The 20,500-nt window shown below is 38.9% G+C and overlaps 2 protein-coding genes and 2 pseudogenes across 3 annotated transcripts; 3 read left to right on the forward strand and 1 right to left on the reverse strand.

Annotated features, from left to right (window-relative positions):
* The first annotated feature begins 2,171 nt into the window (after positions 1–2,171).
* On the forward strand, positions 2,172–4,604 carry LOC148742516 (uncharacterized; annotated as a pseudogene). Its single transcript, XR_016000022.1, has 4 exons — positions 2,172–2,223; positions 2,496–3,081; positions 4,163–4,315; positions 4,431–4,604. The product of XR_016000022.1 is annotated as an uncharacterized LOC148742516 (transcript).
* Positions 4,605–11,170: 6,566 nt separating this feature from the next.
* Positions 11,171–13,065, forward strand: LOC148742517 (uncharacterized). The gene is made up of 4 exons (XM_088747637.1): positions 11,171–11,287; positions 11,458–11,592; positions 12,045–12,150; positions 12,455–13,065. The coding sequence occupies exons 1-4, from the start codon at positions 11,171–11,173 to the stop codon at positions 12,559–12,561; spliced, it is 465 nt and encodes a 154-aa protein (XP_088603763.1). The 3' UTR covers positions 12,562–13,065.
* LOC148742518 (uncharacterized) lies at positions 12,886–18,928 on the forward strand (annotated as a pseudogene).
* On the reverse strand, positions 18,661–20,491 carry LOC148742519 (uncharacterized). The gene is made up of 3 exons (XM_088747649.1): positions 20,486–20,491; positions 19,738–20,099; positions 18,661–19,231 (listed from the first exon to the last, which is right to left on the reverse strand). Exons 1-3 carry the CDS (start codon positions 20,489–20,491, stop codon positions 18,661–18,663), a joined length of 939 nt encoding a protein of 312 aa, XP_088603775.1.
* Between the last annotated feature and the right edge of the window lie 9 nt (positions 20,492–20,500).

Consider the following 20,500-nt stretch of genomic DNA (forward strand, 5'->3'; position numbering starts at 1 on the left):
TACTTATATCACAACGGTTACTGGCCTAACCAGCCTTCCCTTATTCATTATCATCATGACAGATTAAAACCAATTATATGAGTTCATGGAGACAGAGCCAGCCTCATTGCGGACCTTATTAATTATCATCATGACAGATTAAAACCAATTACATGAGTTCATGGAGACAGAGCTGCCAGCCTCATTGCGGACCTTATTCATTATCATCGTGACAGATTAAAACCAATTATATGAGTTCATGGAGACAGAGCTGCCAGCCTCATTGCGGACCTTATTCATTATCATCATGACAGATTAAAACCAATTATATGAGTTCATGGAGACATAGCCAGCCTCATTGACCAGTGCTTTAAGAATTGAGGCCCTTAAGAAATTTAAATATTGTTAAAAATAAACGAATCTCAAGAAAAAGAGATTGGTTAAAAGTCTATTGTTTAATAATATACCTGTAATGATGGAGCTAATTGTCACTGAAACTTAAGAAGAAATTAAATCAGGTCAGTGATTTTCCATCCCCTCTAGTAATTCCCTTAACTTACATGGGTTAATGGAGTCTGTAGTAAATGATGGGAAAATGTGGTGTATTGCTTACCTAAAACAACAACTGTACAAAGTCATGTACATGTAGGTATAACTCAATTTCCCCTTCTAATAATTGGCTCAAAGGCTTCTCTGTTTTTTAATGTTTCTTATGATATAGCTGGAGATGCAAATTAATACTGTAGCAGAAACCAAAGTAAATTAAAATTATAACTTTTTTTATAAAAGGTATTACTCAGCTATGACTTTCCTAATTGACAACTAAACGATTGAACCAATTAAACTGTTCTCAAATATAAATTTGATCCTATTTTTTTAACTCTTTGTTACACTAGAATGTAGTATGTTATTTTTCTGAGTATTGACTTATGGTAAAAGTTGTCTGTTGCAGTTAAGTGTTATAACTAAATTTAGAAATTTCTTCTAGATTCTGTAAGATACTTCATGCAAGAGCAGTACATTAATGAGCTTGTGTTCAAATGCTTGACATTGGAATGTGATTTGGGAAGTGCATTAAATCGCCTGGTAACACAGCCAGGACAATTTTCCAGTATCTATCACAAAGCATTTGGGGAATTCATGCTAGCTTTTTTTTTTTCAATGTCTCACATTATTTTTCAGAGTGTTATTTTATAGAGTCAATTTATATAGTCAGAGATACAGGGAATTTTGGATGGTGTAATCTGCCTGAATTGCTCTTTAACTAGTTCCCAAAAAAGGCAAATTTAAAGAGAGGAAAAAAACCTGGACAGTGGTCTAATTGGGATGTGTTGTGGGTTTAGATCCATTACTTACAATAACTAAGCAATGGAATTAACTGCAAGCAAATCAAACCACCAATTAACAATTTCTTTTCTACTGATTGGTGGCTCATTTTGTGAACATGTTCGTTCTGGTTTTGACAGTTTCTCCCTGGACATAGTCAAGAGCTTTTTTGTGGTGGACACTAAACGAGTATCATCAAGCAGTGAAGCTGTGTGCATAATGAGAATGTTGTTGGCAGAGCCATACACAATTTAGCTCCTTTCAGAAAATTGTAATGTCACCCAAGTATTATAGTCCTTTAATCACTTGTGAGAATTTTCTTTAATTTTTTTTGTAACTTAGTGTTGACTTCAACTTAGCTCATTTCCTATTAATTTTTATTACTGAACATGCATATATATATGGCCCTTTTCAGTCTGGTGAATACTTGTGCACCTTGTAAAAACAAAATATCATTTATGAATGCTAGATAATAATTTTATAGATTTACAAGGTAGACATTGTCTAAAAATTTCTTCAAAATGTTGTTGCAGTTACTCCCAAATCAAAGAGGCCTAGCATTGTAAGGAAAAGGAAATTTGACACAGCTTTCGTATCATAAAGTAACAACATGATAGTAAAGGTATATTTTATTATTGCTCTATATGGAAGAGGTTGGTGAAGGAGTGAATACATTCATCATTTGTAAGCCTCTGACTGCATATCACTTGTTTCCTCAAAATTATAGTTTTCCCAGCTCATAACCAAGTTGAAGATCAGAGTAAGTGGGCTCATTAATTGTAGAAACCTGTCTGCTAAATGTGTTTAGCACATGTTTTGTTTACTAACAGATTAATTGTGAGGTTCTGGATTTTTAGCTCCTTTAAATAATACTTCTTCAATGTGAACCAAGAGTCAGGGTGCTAGTTAGACATCAAAGTGAGTTGGCTGCTTGTTGATATAATGTAGTGTACTTGAAGATTTACAGGATAGTTGGGGCAGCTTGTAAATGAAACATTGCACCAGGTTAATACATTGTGACTGTTTTGTTTGCATTCAGTTGGCAATATTATGTTGACTGCACAGTGTTAATAATACTGCCAAATACTTGAGAAGAACTTTTCAGATTACTCCTGCCTGTAGTTTTGCAGTGTACATGTATGTGATGTTTTAAGCAATCCAGAATCCCTCTAATTCCTTGTTTAAACCAGGTGCTGGAGCAGCAAGTCTTAAAGATCGGCAGAGTCCAGCTTCAAGTAGGGGTTTACCTTCAGTTTCATCATCTTTACATGGTTATGATAATACAACAAGTGTACATAGTCACATTCATCCACTCTTGATTTCTTCATCACCTAGGCTATTATGAGAAGTGTACTGTGTGGCTCACTTAGCAGAACAGCTGATGTCATGTGGTTTGTATCACACACAGCTGCTACCACAACATCCATTTCACTTAATTATCCTCATGTTACAAATGGAAATAGTAATGTTCATGTAAACAAAGGCAGAGGTGACCCAGGGAGCACTGTTGTGTCTAGTGGGTTTATGCAAAGGGATAACTGGCAACCTTCAGTGCTTACAAAAGAAGAGGACAAGAAGCAGGCCACGGATGTAATTCCACAAGATATTTCCAGCAGGAAACAAACAGAGGCAGAAAAAAACTGTGATGGAGCCAGTGAGTGCTAATTCCAATGATGAAATCAATCAATCTGGAAAAAAGACCCCACAGACAAAAGCTGATAAAAGTGATTGGAGAACCCAAGAAAAGAATGTGAATGAAGAAATTTACTCCTAATGGTAAGCTCATTCTCAGCTTTTGGTACCATAACAAAACTGAAAATTATTTATTGGAAATGTTGGTAATTTTCTTAAGATGCAAGACTGCATTCACATTACCAGAGCTTAGAGCTGACTGTATATCCAACCCACACAAATTTTGTGTACTGGTATATGCTAAGTTTGCAAGTGAAAAACTACTCAAGTAAAATTTACTCCATGTTTGAGCAAAAATGAAAGTAGCTGCCCCATCAATGAAAATTCAGCATAATAATTCAGGTATCTCATACTATCAACCCTAATACTTTTACTCACTGCCAACAGTTTTGAAACTAGTGAAAATGCAGCCAGTGCCAAGGGGGTATTAGTAGGACCCTTTAGATACATGCATCTAATATATTAAATTACACATATATGCAGTGAGTTACTACCCGTGGTCTCAATCTGGTTTGTTCTGACTTTTTTACAATTTTTTTCTAGTGGGATATGGGTGAATACAATTGACTTCTGCCAAATCAAACTTGGTATTTCTGGTGTTACTTTGAGTTCTCTTTTCTAATCCTTTTTTGTCTTCATACATGATAAGAGCTGGAAATTCAACACCACATAGAAGGGTTTCACTGTAAACATGGAAGAAGTCTGGAGAAAATTGGGATGGGCATTAGATATGGAAATACTAGATTACATGCAGGAAAGTGTTGGCTATCAATAAATATCAGACACTATTGAGCAGTGAAGTACTGTAAGTTACAGCAATATTGGTTTCTGATCAGTGAGTACTGACTGAATGTACCTAATAAGAACCTGATCTTGGTTGTCCAACTCAGTCGTCTTCATTGTGTGAACTCCAATGATATCATCCTATTATTAACTAAAACAATAAGCTGACATGTTTTTGGTTAGTTAGTAATTTGTCTAAAGCTGAACATTAAATAAAGGTGATACTTCTGGACTGAAAAGTAAGAAACCAAGGTCTAAAATAACAACTGTAAGATCAGTCCTCCTGTCCTTTTTTATAACAGCTTTTTAATTATTATCAATAGTTAATTGCAACTTTTTAGAAGTCAGACCCCTAGGTACTAACTTTTCTGGTCAAATATAGGGAGCGAATCACAAAGTCATGGCACTGGTTGCGGCAACTTGTCCCAAACTGTGATCCATATGCAGACATTAGGCCACTGTATTTGAGATGTGTGTTGCATATTTTCACCACTGCTGGAATTACCATGGTCCCCTCTAACAACAGATCAACAAGGTATGCACAGTTGTATGAATGTTATGGTATGACCAAGTAAAAAGAAAGTTGCATTTGGTTATTAGTTAAACAGGTTACATTCAGAAGTCTTAAAATAATCAATGTATTCTCTCAGAGGAGACAAACCCCCAAGACTGGAAGGACTGAAAAAACGGAGAAGGAGCAAGGATGGCCAAGTTTTAATAGAAGAACAAACCTAAGTTTGATCTACACAATACTACCCAGCAGCATGAAATATGAATTTTTTTTTCTTATTTTGAGGAAATTAAAAGGGTCTTTAGCCATGGTGTCTCTCACTGTTATATTTCATCAAGAGTATAAGCCAGTGTTAATTTTGAAATTTTTGACATAACATTATATTTTCTTCCCTTCAAGCCCTCTTTTGACACTTTTTGGACATTCTGACATGGGCTGTACTTTTTCTTGCAAGTTCAATTTATGCTCTCCAGCTCAATGAAAGAAAATGGCTGCGACAAAAAGAATACATTATCATCTATATTGGAAAACACCACTTGGGTGCAGAATATCATGTAAAATTTGGCCCAATATTTAGCATTACATGTCCACTGTTCATGCAACAGTTGTGTTATATTGTTAATAATGATAAGAGAACAACCAAGGAAGCCTATTCATATAATTTTACTTTCAAAATATAATCATAATTCTCAACAGACATTAACCCATTGGAAGAGACCTTGTGGCATTCTGATCTTTTGATTATGCATTAAGAACTTGATTCACATTGTTGCTCTAGATACATCAACAGTCATGGTGTTTGCTTTGAAACGGGATTTCTCATCACTGAATAAAGTCACCATTTCCCTTGAGGACATGGAGTAGAAAGTTATGGAAGTTCTTACAAATGAAAGAAAAGCATTTGAAAGTTGTGACGATCGCTCGCGCATGTTATCAAATACCATCATACGACTGTAACTATTCGTGGTATGTATCGCCTCTGTGATAGAATAATTATGACTGTGTGTATCGGTTGTTGATCTTTTGCATTAAAGGCAGCTCTTTGGTTTCTGCTTGATATAATGTAGTTGTCCGTTGCCGTTCAGCGCTCGTTACAGAAGTAGGGAAGAGCAGTCATGAAAATTGTATAACTAGAGCATTTAAATTTCCAGAGTAAATGTCCGCTGTTCTCACTTGCTTTTGAAAAGTCTTAACATTTACAGGAATCCATTTTTATTTACTTGGTGTAACAAAACCAAACACACAACTAAGTGGCAGCTTGAAGTATTGTAACGAAATGTTTTGTGAACAAAATAGTGCGAAAATCAAAAGAGCAGGCCGGAAAAATAACTACAAATTAACAAGGTTCAACAGTGTGGTATTAAAGTTTCTTTTATTACAGTTCAAGTAATTTTTTAACTCTTAATTACTTATCCCGCAAGAACTTTAGGAAATAAAATTTGTTTTATGTCTCTTCCTCGTTGAGTTTGTAACATTTAGACCCTACAGCTTAATGAGTAAAGACGTACATGTATGCTTTTCAAACCTCTAGATAGATCTGACTGACTTTTATGTTAGCTGCAGTCTTATGATAAATACGCACTTGTAATAAATAAAGCTTTATTGAATAGAAGGGATGAAAATCATTACATTTCCGAAATACTTCTGAAGTAGAACTGAGACAGTTAAAAGGTTTAAAACTAACAACAGTGACACTAAACAAGCCAACAAATATTCTATCAATGACCACATAATATTACATTCCGGTCCTAGCAGTCTTACGTGTAAAACACAATAATGTCTCTTTCCGATTGTTGGTCAGACCATAACCCTGAAGAAATTTCTCAATGCGATCCATACCGCTGGTTCATGACATGAAAACTCATGCACAGGTCAACGTTACAGAGTCATTTTTGAGATATTCAATATAAGCGACATACTTCAGACTCAAGAAATCAGGACTCCCTGGTGTGGTTGTTGCTTCGCGTGTGTGCGTAATTCCGTCAGTGCCTGCTTATACATGCGTGCGGATGGTTATACTTACATTATTGAATGCTGTACGGTTGTCCTGGTTAGCTCAATTGGTTATAGCGCCGGATTGTGTTTTGCGGGAGGTCGAGGGTTTGAGCCCCGGCCGGACCAATACTCATGGTCTTAAAATAACTGAGGAGAATTTGCTACCTTTCTAAAACATCAATGAAATGGAAAGATATTCTAGTCTTCTCGGATAAGGACGAATAGGTGGAGGTTCCGTCTCCTGCAGGGTTAGGGGTAGGAGACGTTAATTTCCCACGCACGAGATTACTGTGTGATAGATGTCCTCCCCTGGGGTGGGATCTGTGGGGGAAAAGGTGAGGTCGTTACATGAACTTACGCGGCTGCCAGAGGCGCCTGATAATGGCTGACGTCCGATCTCAACCTTAGTAACACTATAGACCTTAGCAATTCAGCCTAATGTGCTATTAAGGTAGCGAAGCATTCACGTTCACTTTCACTTTGTACGGAAGCACCAACATAAGCAACAATACCCAAAACTTAAGAGACATGGCAGAGAAATCTAGGTAAAATAGATTAAAGAAATTATATGTTAGCGCATGCATCTCAGTTCTGTTGCTATTCTTCTTATTGCGAAGAAAACATATATTAAGTAGTAACATTAACGAATGTATGCCGTAAAAATAAGTGAAGCATTGCAAAATCTTAGGGGGTTAATGGCTCCAAACGTAACTAAATATGGTCATAAAATCTTGCAGAACTATGAACAACTTGAAACAGCCATATATATGTATATCAAAAACCAACAGAAAGATCGTTACTTTTAATAGAGATATAGATCGATTTATATAGCGCATTTCCATGTAAATGCTCTAATGCGCTTTACAACACTGTGCGGGGGACTTCTTTTAGATTGCCGGCGGCAGTTTACAATTAATAAAGGAGAAATTTTTACAGATGCCCCCTCCCCCCCTTCCCTGTAAACAGGCCAGACCACATCACAGTAATGAATAAAGGCTGATAGTTTCGAAAGAAACTGTTTGGGGCTGCGTCGGTGGGAGTAACGAAATAATTTGGATATATCAACAAAGTTGAAATGGTAAATTGGCCACCGTAATGATTACAAAAGCTGACGTTTCGAGCGTTAGCCCTTCGTCGGAGCGAATAGAGGAATTGTGGGTTGTGTGTGCTTTTAAAGGCAGAAAATGGAGCTACGTTATTGGTGGGTGCATGGCAACGAGAAAAACATGAATAAATTAGTGGAATGAAAAGCGTTCATTGATCCCTGTGGGATTTAGACTGCCGGTTTGAAAGATGAGCTTTTGTTCAAGACTTTTACGGCTTTCCGTGCCACCTAAGTGCAAGGAAAGACCGCAGATTGCCATATGTTGCTTAGAATGATTGGGTAAATTAAAATGTCTAGCGACTGGTTTCGATGTGTCCTTGTCATTCCTTTCCACGTCTCGAAGGTATTCTCGGAATCGGTCACCTAGTCTTCTGCCTGTTTCGCCGATGTATATCTTTTTGCATAAGTGCAAGTTATGCAATAGATTACATTAGCGGAGGTGCACGTGAAGTGATCGGTGATCTTAATGGATCGTTTAGGTCCCGATATTTTATCAGTGTTGTGAATGAAAGGACACGTTTTGCATCGTGCACGAGCGCATTTAAAAGTGCCTGGTTGCTCATTAGTCTGAAAAGAACTTCTGACCAAAAAATTGCCTAAGTTTTTGTCGCGTTTGAATGAAATGAGCGGAGGCTGCGAAAAGATAGTGCCTGTCTCTGGATCGTTTTGAAGTAAGTTAAAGCTTTTAAGAATGATGGATTTAACTGAGTGGTTGTGAGGGTGAAACGTGAGAGTGAATGGAATGCGGTCGGAATCTTCCTTATGCGACGTTTGTAGTGCTGAATGTCGATCAATAAGTTGAGCGCGGTGGTAACCCGCTTGAACGACGGAAACAGGGTAACCACGTTCATCGAAGAACTGGCACATTGACTCTGATTTGTGGTGAAAATCAGAGTCATTACTACATAAACGACGAAGTCTTAGAAACTGAGAAAAAGGAATGGAATTCTTAACATGAGATGGATGAGAAGACGAATATAACAAGTAATTATGCGAGTCTGTAGGTTTGTAATACACACTAGTGCATAAACCGTTACCTTCAATTGAAACTTTGACGTCTAAGAAGGATAAAGAATTGTCAGAAATTTCCCAAGTATATTTCAGAGCCGGGTGAAAAGAATTGACTGCAGTTATGAATTTAGTGAGCTCCTCTCTGGTAGAGGAGGTAGCGCCGATACAGTCGTCGATGTAGCGACCGTAGAGTTCAGGTTTGGACTCGTTGTATTGGCTGAAAAATTGGTGTTCGACAAAACCTACAAAAAGATTCGCATAGCTAGGTCCCATTTTGGTGCCCATGGCTACACCATTGGTTTGTTTGAAGAAGTTGTTTCCGAATGAAAAACAATTGATTGTGAGCACTAGTTCGGCTAAGCGTAGTAGTGTTTCAGATTTAGGTTCCTTAACAGTACGTTGATCAAAAAAATGTTTAAGGGCCAGAAGGCCTTCGCCATTAGGAATGACAGTGTAAAGAGACGTAATGTCCATGGTGAAAAGGAGTTTGTTTTGGCCAAGGAAATTAAAGTCTTGAAAAATTTGAAGAGTGAGTTACCACCGCGCTCAACTTATTGATCGACATTCAGCACTACAAACGTCGCATAAGGAAGATTCCGACCGCATTCCATTCACTCTCACGTTTCACCCTCACAACCACTCAGTTAAATCCATCATTCTTAAAAGCTTTAACTTACTTCAAAACGATCCAGAGACAGGCACTATCTTTTCGCAGCCTCCGCTCATTTCATTCAAACGCGACAAAAACTTAGGCAATTTTTTGGTCAGAAGTTCTTTTCAGACTAATGAGCAACCAGGCACTTTTAAATGCGCTCGTGCACGATGCAAAACGTGTCCTTTCATTCACAACACTGATAAAATATCGGGACCTAAACGATCCATTAAGATCACCGATCACTTCACGTGCACCTCCGCTAATGTAATCTATTGCATAACTTGCACTTATGCAAAAAGATATACATCGGCGAAACAGGCAGAAGACTAGGTGACCGATTCCGAGAATACCTTCGAGACGTGGAAAGGAATGACAAGGACACATCGAAACCAGTCGCTAGACATTTTAATTTACCCAATCATTCTAAGCAACATATGGCAATCTGCGGTCTTTCCTTGCACTTAGGTGGCACGGAAAGCCGTAAAAGTCTTGAACAAAAGCTCATCTTTCAAACCGGCAGTCTAAATCCCACAGGGATCAATGAACGCTTTTCATTCCACTAATTTATTCATGTTTTTCTCGTTGCCATGCACCCACCAATAACGTAGCTCCATTTTCTGCCTTTAAAAGCACACACAACCCACAATTCCTCTATTCGCTCCGACGAAGGGCTAACGCTCGAAACGTCAGCTTTTGTAATCATTACGGTGGCCAATTTACCATTTCAACTTTGTTGATATATCCAAATTATCACATCACATTAATCTCGTGATGTGGGTTCTTTAACGTCCCCTACCGAAATTAACTAATTGATAGGTGCAGGAGACGGGACCTCCGGCTTTACGTCCTATCCGAGAAGACGAAGCAATGTGAGTGAAGCGTCTTGCTTAAGGACACAACGTCAAGTCCCAGCCAGGACCTGAACCCGGGCCATTTGACCCAGAGTCCAGCGCACTCACCACTGGACTACTCTCGCCTCACAAAATTTTGTCTATTTTCCTCCTCGTGTTTTCTAAAACGGAGCTTACCTTTCCGGGAAAAAATTGAGTTGTCCTCGCAAAAAGCTCAAGCGAATAATATGCCTCGCAATTCTCGATAAAGAAGTTGTTTAATGACATCAAGAGCCATAATTGGGACAGAGAGCGAATCTGAGGGCGTGGCCGGGATATGTGAATTTCACTAAAGTTATTTTTAGAATTTTACAATTACTTTTACAATTAAAGTTACTTTTACAATTAAATGGAAGTCTAATTCCTGGGACGTCTGCACATCTTAATTGAAGCGCGCCAGCCCTTGTATTTATAATATGCATTGTAATGGCGACTGTTGAATATTCAACATGACCTTGTATTCGACCGCGATTTACAGGCGTCTGGATTTCGGCATAAAGATACCGGATGAGTCTATTGAAGGGCCTGGTGAGTGCGTTCCACAAAGAGAAGTTGCAGAAAGCGGTCCTACTCGTAAGCGCAAGATAAGCGAGGTTTTGTCTTCTGAAGAACACTCCAATTCTTGTTTCCTTTGGCGGGAAAGCTTTGAGAAGAAGTCCGCGTCTCACGGTTAAAGCTTTAAAAGGTCTTCTTGAAAATAAACAGAAGAAAGCCAAGGAATTATCCCAAGAGCAGTATCTTCGGGAACTCAGGACCTCCAAAGAAGTGCAGATATTAAAAAAAGCTGGAGGAAGAAGTCTATCAACTTGACGCTTCGCTGCACTGTGAAATGGAAGCGATATCCGGCCATCACCAAAGTGCAGCTCTCAGCGTCTATCCTCGCAAGGAGAGGACCTTTTAGTGAAAAATTTGGCACGTACCATCCAGTAAGATTACTTTTCTGTCCATCAGGGCATTATAAATTACAGGTATTCATCCATAAAACTGTCGACGAGGGTCAAGCTGACTTGAACGATCGATTGTCTGTGGAGCGAGTGATTGCGGTTCTTCGACCACACTCAGGTTTTGTTATGTGCCCTGGAATGTCAGACTACGAGGCTATCTTCGCGGATATTCGCATTCAACCGTCAAACTTGAAAGAACAGCTTTGACCTTGGAGACACATAAGTGCTAGAAAGTGCAAGTTGTGGCACAAACCAAGGAAGCTGGATTTGGCCGACGAAATGTGCGACATATGCAGCGAGTGTAGACTTGCGAGGAGACAAATGCTTGTTGTTCGTGACAGAAGAACGAGCTTGCTGGAAGAAGAGCGCATTGAAAGACAGCAGGCGTCGTCTAAAGTTAGATTGTCCTGCTTGAGCCCGAAAGCCAAAAATTGAGGCATGAGAACGTTAGAAAAGAGCGAAAGAATTTCATAAGAATCGCGGAGCGAATGATCAGTAGAACATCTGTGACAGTCAACCAGCAACACAATAGCGAGCTGGTGAAACTGGTTCAGTCAATTGAATAGTGCAATGAAGGACAAGAAGGTTTAGCGAAAGTAGTGGAAGAGGCTGACAATCACAAGCCCAGTACTGGAGCGGTTATCCGTGAAATGTGGCAGATGGAGAAGGAATCATTTTTCAAGGACCAGGCCAAGAATGTTTAAGTTTCCTTTTTTCAAAAACACAAAGTAAACATCATTCATTACCATATTTCACCAGAGTTACAGTATGATACTCAAAGAGCCGTATTTCTTTCATACTATCTTAAAAACAAAGTGTGGTGATAAAGCAGGTAGTTTGTAAGACAAGTTAACGCACATGTACAAATGTACAATCAGTGAAAAATACTCTTTGATACCAGTTGATTTACAAGTAAAGTGATACTCATTATGCCACCCTTTTAAATTGAAATCATTGGTCGGAACCTTAAAAAACGCTCATCAGAGCTCGCTGCGTTTCCTTTTCCCTTAACTATATCTATATAGACTATGTACGATGAATGACGGTTGGCAATAAATATATGTATCTGTCTAAAGCAGAGTGTTCTTTTTCGATTTTAAGAAAATTATATTCGTTCGCTATCCGGTTATTTACATGTCGGCCATGTGCATAAATATTTTTTTTCTGTTTAGGTCTGTCCCCATCGAGTCATTTCTTTCTCTTTCTTCTAGAAACTGGAAGACAAACTAATAAGTGGTCGTCTGCAACGATAAGAGTTGGTAAGTTTTTTATTTAAATAATTAATTTTCATATGCTTTTCCAGAGAAATTTTTGCCAGAAACATGCATCAAAGGCATGAATTTACTAGTATAGGGTTGCCCTGTATACAAGAGTCCAAATATCCGAGCAAAAACAACCAAAACAAATTGCTTGACAATGTGTCATAAACACAGAAAAAAACTCCTGGTCTATTTCTTGATTTACATGTAAAAGGGAAAAGGAGACCATATAATTTGTGTTTTATACAATTTAATGTACTGTACATAAATGATTTTGTGTAATTTCACTTCTTTTATTTAATAGCTCTTGCTATCTATGCCAGAAGTCCAGCAGCATTTCGTGCTGTTCGAGACCTAGGCTATGGGCGGCCGTCACCACCAAAAATACAGGGATGTCAAATAGATCAGTAAATACAAAGATGGTTTAAGGATCAGCAGCAGGATAGCATAGCTAATAAAGGAATGGCATGGCCAACTTATAGACAGTCTAGGTTTCCTTCATGAAATAGAACAGCCTAAACATAAATAGTTTAGCCAAATGACAAACGGTCTAGTTGCCCACATCGAGTTGGAACATGGAAGTATGAAATGGACCAGCTAAACTGCAAATAGTCTAGCACTCATATGCAATACAATACACAAACGGTGTAGCTTTGCATCAAATGACTCAGGATAATATGGAGTAGCACAGCGTATGCACAAACGGTGTAGCTTTAAGTAAAATGGCTCAGCATAATGTCGAATGGTACATCGTATATACAAACAGTGTAGCCTTGCGTGAAAAGGCTCAGCGTAATGTGGAATGGTACAGCGTACACACAAATGGTGTAGCGTTGTGCAAAATGGCTCAGAGTAATGTCAAATGGTACGGCATAATGTCAAATGGTACAGCGTACATACAAACAGCGTAGCGTTGCGTGAGATAGCTCAGCGTAATGTGGAATGGTACAGCGTACACACAAACGGTTTAGTGACGTAACGCTACACCATTGGTGTGTACTCTGTGCCATGCGACATCACGCTGAGCCATTTCACGCAACGCTACACTGTTTGTATGTACGCTGTGCCATTCTACATTACGCTGTTCCATTTGCGGTTTGTATTTTTGGTGGTTTCGGCGAGATAGCGATCTGCTGGGGGGCATGACGTCATCGAGTGTGAAGAATTGCGCGAAACCATCACATTGTGTGGTCGCTGTGTTAAGAGCCTTCACTTCGCCTTGCCATAAAGCAGAGCCGATACGGTAAATTTCTCCAACGAAAACTCATTGAAAAGAACAAAGTTAATGTTGCCAAATAATTTGCAAACAAAAGCACATGCTTGAGTTTTCGTTGCGTTGCGAAGGTGGGAAGTAGTAACGTTAAGCCGATTTTATTTTTCGTGAATTGTAGAAGGACAGTTTCGCTTCCCTTTACCACCCTGTTTTATCTCTGTGCGTATTTTTACTTATTTTATGGCAGACGTTTCTCATCAAGAAAGGCATGTATCTGCTCAAAACCAACTCGGAAAAAAGGTTGCTTTGGCAAAGACTACATGTTTGATTGACAAATGTAAAAACAGATCAAGGCTCTCAGTTTTCTTACCATGGCGTCCAGTGCACAGACAGAATCCAACTTCTAACGTACTTCTGCGATGTTCAAAGAGCCTGATTGAGAAAATAAAACTAGAAGCTATTTCTACTATCACCGCACCCAGGAAAAAATAAATAAAAAAATTAATATAATATACACCTCTTTAAAATAATAAATGTAAGCAGTCCTCCCTTAGCTTAATACTCTAATCGTACGCAAAACCAATTAACGCACTCCGATATCCCTTTGATTGAAAAATGTCAAAACAAATTAAGGCTATCAGTTTTCTTACCATGGCGTCTATCATGGTCCACAGAAAATCCAACTTCTCACGTACTTTTGAAATGTTCAAAGAGCCTTTGCAGTTAAACTCTCATTGAAAAGTAAGCGCGAGTCAGAAAAGAAAAGAGAGCTTGGCATTCGACATTTCTCGCACCTTATAAACACTACTTAACACTTTAAACATTCAGGCACACCAACGTGTGCAAACTGAGTTTGGGTTTTGGTCGAGGGTCGAGGGTAAAATGTCGAGGGTCGAGGGTAAAACGTTGAGGATCCGATAAAATTATCGAGAGTCCATAAAAAACTAAAAATCGTAAATTTAAAAAAAAATTAAATGTCGTGAAATGTCAGAGGAAACTCAGAAGTTACATATGGATATGTTGTGACTTATTCTTTTGGTATAATTTCACGCTTCTTTTACACAGCTTCCACAAATGCACCCGCAACCACACATAAATAGATGCCGGCTGATCGAGGTCAAGTTTCACTTTGTGGAAAGCGTGACTAAGCCATTCGTCCATCGAAATATGGTTTTCTCTTAGGCGCCTAAATCTCGCAGTTTCTGGGTTTCCATCCACTGTGAAGTCATAAGCAAAAAAACTCGAACTGAGGAACAGCAAAAAAAAAATTATTTCGCAACCAGAGATGCGCTAATAGAGGGGCTTTTAGCAACGTCTGACAAAAGATTGACAACAAAATGTGCACATTTTTGTTGTTTGAGTACACTTTTTTGTCATTTTTATCGATGGTGTGTTTTAACATTTGTTCCCTCTGATCCTGCAAAACGTTTTACACATAACCGAAACTGAAGTTTTTACTGCTGCTGTTACTGTAGTTTTAGTCCAATTTGTCATGATTTCACGATATGCTAGGAGTGTTAAGAATCTTCTTTCTCCTGACATCATAATGAACTCGGGGATTTCAATCTGATTTAAACTCTCAGAACTAACCTTCCAAGGAGTGAATGCTAGCGATTAAGGAGATTTAGCATATTGATATTGGAACTCTGTAGAAGGTTCTTGTTTTTAACTCACTTTGATTGACAAGACCTTGTTTTCCTTAAGTCTGCACACGCCTTGTCAAGGATATTTCCGTTTACAGTGTGTCTTCCTCCATCTATTTATATGCAGGCGCGAGGAGACGACCGCGACGAAGACCGATTTTTTATTTGCTGTTCCTCGGTTCGAGTTTTTTTGCCTATGACTTCACGGCAGATGGAAACCCAGAAACTGCGAGATTTAATTTGTTTTGACATTTATCAATCAAGGTGATATCGGAATACGTTAATTGGTTTTCCGTACGATTAGAGTATTAAGCTAAGGGAGGACTGCTTACATTTATTATTTTAAAGAGGTGTATATTATATTACTTTTTTTATTTATTTTTTCCTGGGTGCGGTGATAGTAGAAATAGGTTCTATTTTTATTTTCTCGATCAGGCTCTTTGAACATCGCAGAAGTACGTTGGAAGTTGGATTCTGTCTGTGCACTGGACGCCATGGTAAGAAAACTGAGAGCCTTGATCTGTTTTTACATTTGTCAATCAAACATGTACTTTTACCAAAGCAACCTTTTTTCCGAGTTGGTTTTGAGCAGATACATGCCTTTCTTGATGAGAAACGTCTGCCATAAGATAAGTAAAAAAACGCACAGAGATAAAACAGGGTGGTAAAGGAAAGCGAAACTGTCCTTCTACAATTCACGAAAAATAAAATCGGCTTAAGGTTACTACTTCCCACCTTCGCAATGCAACGAAAACTCAAGCATGTGCTTTTGTTTGCAAAGTATTTGGCAACATTAACTTTGTTCTTTTCAATGAGTTTTCGTTGGAGAAATTTACCGAATCGGCTCTGCTTTATGGCAAGGCGAAGTGAAGGCTCTTAACACAGCGACCACACAATGTGATGGTCTCGCGCAACTCTTCACAATCGATGACGTCATGCCCCCCAGCAGATCGCTATCTCGCCGAAACCACCAAAAATACAAACCGCAAATGGAACAGCGTAATGTAGAATGACACAGCGTACATACAAACAGTGTAGCGTTGCGTGAAATGGCTCAGTGTGATGTCGCATGGCACAGCGTACACACGAACGGTGTAGCGTTACGTCACTAAACCGTTTGTGTGTACGCTGTACCATTCCACATTACGCTGAGCTATCTCACGCAACGCTACGCTGTACCATTTGACATTATGCCGTACCATTTGACATTACGCTGAGCCATTTTGCACAACGCTACACCATTTGTGTGTACGCTGTACCATTCCACATTACGCTGAGCCTTTTAACGCAAGGCTACACTGTTTGTTTAGACGATGTACCATTCGACATTATGCTGAGCCATTTTACTCAAAGCTACACCGTTTGTGCGTACGCTGTGCTACTCCATATATTCCTGAGTCATTTGACGCAAAGCTACACCGTTTGTGTACTGTATTGCATATGATTGCTAGACTATTTGCAATTTAAGTGGTCCATTTCACACTTTCATGTTCCATTTCGACATGGGCAACTAGACCGTTTATCATTTGGCTAAACTATTTATGTTTAGGCTGTTCTATTTCATGAAGGAAACCTAGACTGTCTATAAGTTGGCCATGCCATTCCTTTGTTAGCTATGCTATCCTGCAGCTGATCCTTAAACCATCTTTGTATTTACTGATCTATTTGACATCCTTGTATTTTTGGTGGTGACGGCCGCCCATACTAGGTATCCTGCAAGTACCGTGCACCAAATATCTTCAACGTATCATTAGCAAAAATGCTGATGGGCCTGGGATCCATGAGGACTACATTGCTCATCAAAGGCAGCAATATGAAAATTTCACCAAAATACAGGTTGATACAGGAAAGAAAAGACCATTGGGCATTGGTGTCCTGGTTTTTGATGAGACAAAGGCTAGTAAAAGCAACCATAATAAAGTCTTAATATAAGTATAAATAAATTAACAAATATAGCTGCTGGTTCATGTATTTCTGGGTCTTTTTATTTTGTTCTTTCTTATAATTATATCAGGCTTTATTTAAAGAAAAATTTTATACAGTAGAAAATCTTTACACTTGTAAAGGTCAGCTAAGTAAGTGCGGAAAATTAAAACTATGAATCTCTGGATGTCCAGATTGGCAAAAGTTAAACATAGGAAAGAACAAAAAATTAAGTCATTGCTTTAGTGCAATCATCTTTAGCGCAAGCAATTTAACAGTTACTTCAGCAACGTTGCAATAATTAATTTAGTTGACTTTACCTGGAAGCATTTACTTTACTTGAAATACAGGTGCAGCCAAAGATTGTTTGGAATTCAATGAATGGGACTATTAGGGGCTATGCTATGAGTCCAGAGGAATTGCCTTGGCTACATGATGTGTATATGAGTGTTGGAGGGGATTATGATCAACAGAAAATCTTATATATCCTTCAGTTTTTGTGGAGAGATAAAACGTCAAAGTTTCATGTTATTGGTCCTTATTTCACCTTATTTTATCTTACTCAGTTCGTCTGGTGTACGATCCTTTTGGCATCACTGGTTTAAAAGCAGTTTTCCCTTTCTGGTAACCTTAGCCAGTCAACTGTTGGTGGCCGTCAAGGAAGTAATGCATGTACCCTTATTGCTTCGCTGTTTAGCTTTCAGTTTGGCAAACATGGTCTGCCAGAGTTAACTGCAAGCACCCTACCAAGTCAGTGGTTTGAAGTACTGGCTCAGGCAATGTTTGAAGGAAATACTCTGCATGATCTGCTGTTTGATGGAGAGACTAGAAATCTTGACATAGAAGATGCTGTGGAGAGCTGTGGAGATGATTTTCATATTTCAAGTTGTGATCAAGCCATTGGGTTTGATTTGCAATCAGGACATTTTTCACCTCCGACCACCACTTTGCAAGCAAGGGCAAGCCGGCAACAGAAGCAAGTGGCTGTTATGATCTCTAGCCTCCGCAGTGTGGCAGTTCTTATTTGGCAGACAGAAGCCATTGCAATTGTAGATTCCCATTCCCATGGCCAGCGTGGAGCCATGGTAGGCTATGTACCCCATGGACAGGGTAGCTGTCGTGATATTGTAAATTGGTACTCAGGGGTGATGCAAAAATTTTTTTAATGAAAATCTAGGCTTGTGCACTCTTACATTTGTTTCTTATGATTGCACGTAGGCCTTTTGCCATAAAAGTTAATCCAAGTTCTTTGACTTCAGTGAATGGGGATAACAGTTCATTAAACTTAACATGTAAGAGTTTTTAAGGGTCATGTAGTGCTTGCCCTGCAAGCAATTACATTTTTGCTGTATGACTTGGCTTGCAAAAAGAGAATTTTTTCACAGGTATGCCACAGCTCATACAGGCAAATTGTAGCCTCTGGTAACTAGGTAGAATGTGACAGTTGTTAAAAAGGGGAATTTTTCAATGTAGATCACACATGCAGATCGGGAGCATCACATAACTGAACTGACTGAAAGAAAATTTAGTTTTATTAGAGATGCTTACCTTAAAAACTGAATTAAAGAGCGTAAATGTTTTTGGGATTAGAAATTAGGGCCAGGCTTCCCTTATAAGTTTGTTTTCTTTAGCCCTCAAAATTTCTCTAACCTTAAAGTATGTTTTGTCCTGACCTGTGTGATCACATAATGTCTCCGAGTTCCATACTTCTGACATGAAAATTAATAGAGTCTACCTTTTTTTAGTAATACTAGATATCTTTAGGTTGTCTCTCAGTGACTGACCAGCTTCAACAACTTTACCAGATTTGGCCAACTCCTTCTCAAATTTACCTCTGAAGAACTCTTTTGTTCTTGTGTTACACAGTTTGTGAAGTATATCACGGTATATCTTATTAATTACAGAAAAAGGATAAGTTGTAGTTAATGCTCCACATTTTCCTATTAACCATTTGAAAGATTTTAACAATTGCTCATCATTATACACATTAAAGTGAACTACTTCCAAAAAATCGTTTTTGTGCTTGTTTAGTTTCCTCTCATTCACGTATTCTCTGATTGTCAAATCAGCATCCCTAACAAAGTTAAGAAACTCCTTCCTCACAAAAGTCAAATTACCCTCATCAAGCAGTTTTAGAGCCTGAGAAAGACTGTTTCTGTCAGATTCTTTAAGTTTCTCCAAAATATCCATTTCAAGCTCCATGTTAATCCTGCTTTGCGAAGTGACCTTTCTCTTGCCTTTCTTTTCTGACAGGGTATCTTTTCTTAGTTTAATCCTTTGACAGAGAGCTTCCCCTGACATTCTTTACAAAGTAACATCATCCTATGGTAAAATGCTCTGCTGAACCTGATCTACAGGCTTAGCAAGATTGTACGATTCGGACTGGGCGAAGTCGTAAACAATAGAGTGCACAATTCCTGTCACGGCCCGAATTGTAGCAGATGAATGGTTAATGGACAAGTCGGTAAACACTGGAGCACATACCTCTGAATTTTTTGATGAACCTTCTAAATAGCTTGCTAGAGTGTTCATCCAGCGCAATGTCAAATGAAGTTTGCGGTCTTTCTTTTCTTCCTCTGCAACTGTAGATACATGTTCCATGTAAACCGAAAATATGTGATTCACCAGATTTCGCAGCTCGTTGTGGCGCGACTCGAGTATTTCCTCGATAAGCTTTCGATGGGTTTCCAGTTTCATGACTGGTTGTTTTCAAAGCTGTTACAATAAGAAATTCCAGCACATGGGACGTTTACCCTCCGGTTTCATTATAACTTCGTCTAGTTCCTTTTTTGTCAGCGTCTTTGTTGCTTTCTTTTTCTGATTCCCTCCGCGATTTGCTTGATACTTTTTAGTGTTTTTGTTTTTGTTGGAATTACTGGTCGTGCTTCACTAGTACCGGGAACGACTCTCGGCTCCCTCGACTTTTTTGTGCGACGATTAATATTCCCCGCTCTCTGTTGGCTTTTCGCTTTAGGTTTTTTTCTTCCACCTTTATTTGGTGCCAAAGGTCCTGCACCGAAATCACTGTCGTCGCTGCTATCGTGCGTAGCGCTTGTTGAAGTTGAAAGTTCGCTATCAGCATCGCTGTCCGCGCCGGAACTCAGTTCCTCCTCAAAGTCAGATATTTCATCGAGCGAATCACTCCACTCCAAGGAAATCGTGGAATCAACCTCCCAATATAGATTATCGGCATCATCTTTTAAGATGAAACCTTTCCCGTGGATAAGAAAATCGTTCTCATCGATAAATCTCACCTCCACGCGCGACGCCTATTTTTTCTCACACCTTTTCTTGGATGACTCTTGACATCACCGATTAAAGTTTGCGGACCTCTCGGAAAACCAACTTCCGATAAATGCAAGGGTCTAAATAACTTTACTGAAATTCACATATCCCAAGGGCCTGACTGGGCGTTTCAGTCTCTGTCCCAATTATGGCTCTTGATGACATTGAACATCTCATTAGACATGCACCAGTAACAAAATTACCAATTTGATTGCATTCCGAAGCTCATTCAGTTTGCTCAAGAAGCCATGATATCATGCAGACCGCTTACCTTCATGATGTTTAT

The sequence above is a fragment of the Stylophora pistillata genome, chromosome 1, assembly GCF_964205215.1.
Source record: "Stylophora pistillata chromosome 1, jaStyPist1.2, whole genome shotgun sequence".
NCBI classification, from domain to species: Eukaryota; Metazoa; Cnidaria; class Anthozoa; order Scleractinia; family Pocilloporidae; genus Stylophora; species Stylophora pistillata.

Bases quoted from the DNA above. Each gene is read 5' to 3' on its own strand.
- LOC148742517 (XM_088747637.1), top strand. From the start codon at position 11,171: ATGTGCGACATATGCAGCGAGTGTAGACTTGCGAGGAGACAAATGCTT. The intron at 11,288-11,457 runs GTTAGATTGTCC...TCAATTGAATAG, and splicing joins GACAGCAGGCGTCGTCTAAA to TGCAATGAAGGACAAGAAGG. The intron at 12,151-12,454 runs GTAAGTTTTTTA...TTTATTTAATAG, and splicing joins GTCTGCAACGATAAGAGTTG to CTCTTGCTATCTATGCCAGA.
- LOC148742519 (XM_088747649.1), bottom strand. The intron at 19,232-19,737 runs GCAACAAAGACG...TACTTTGTAAAG, and splicing joins GAGGGAATCAGAAAAAGAAA to AATGTCAGGGGAAGCTCTCT.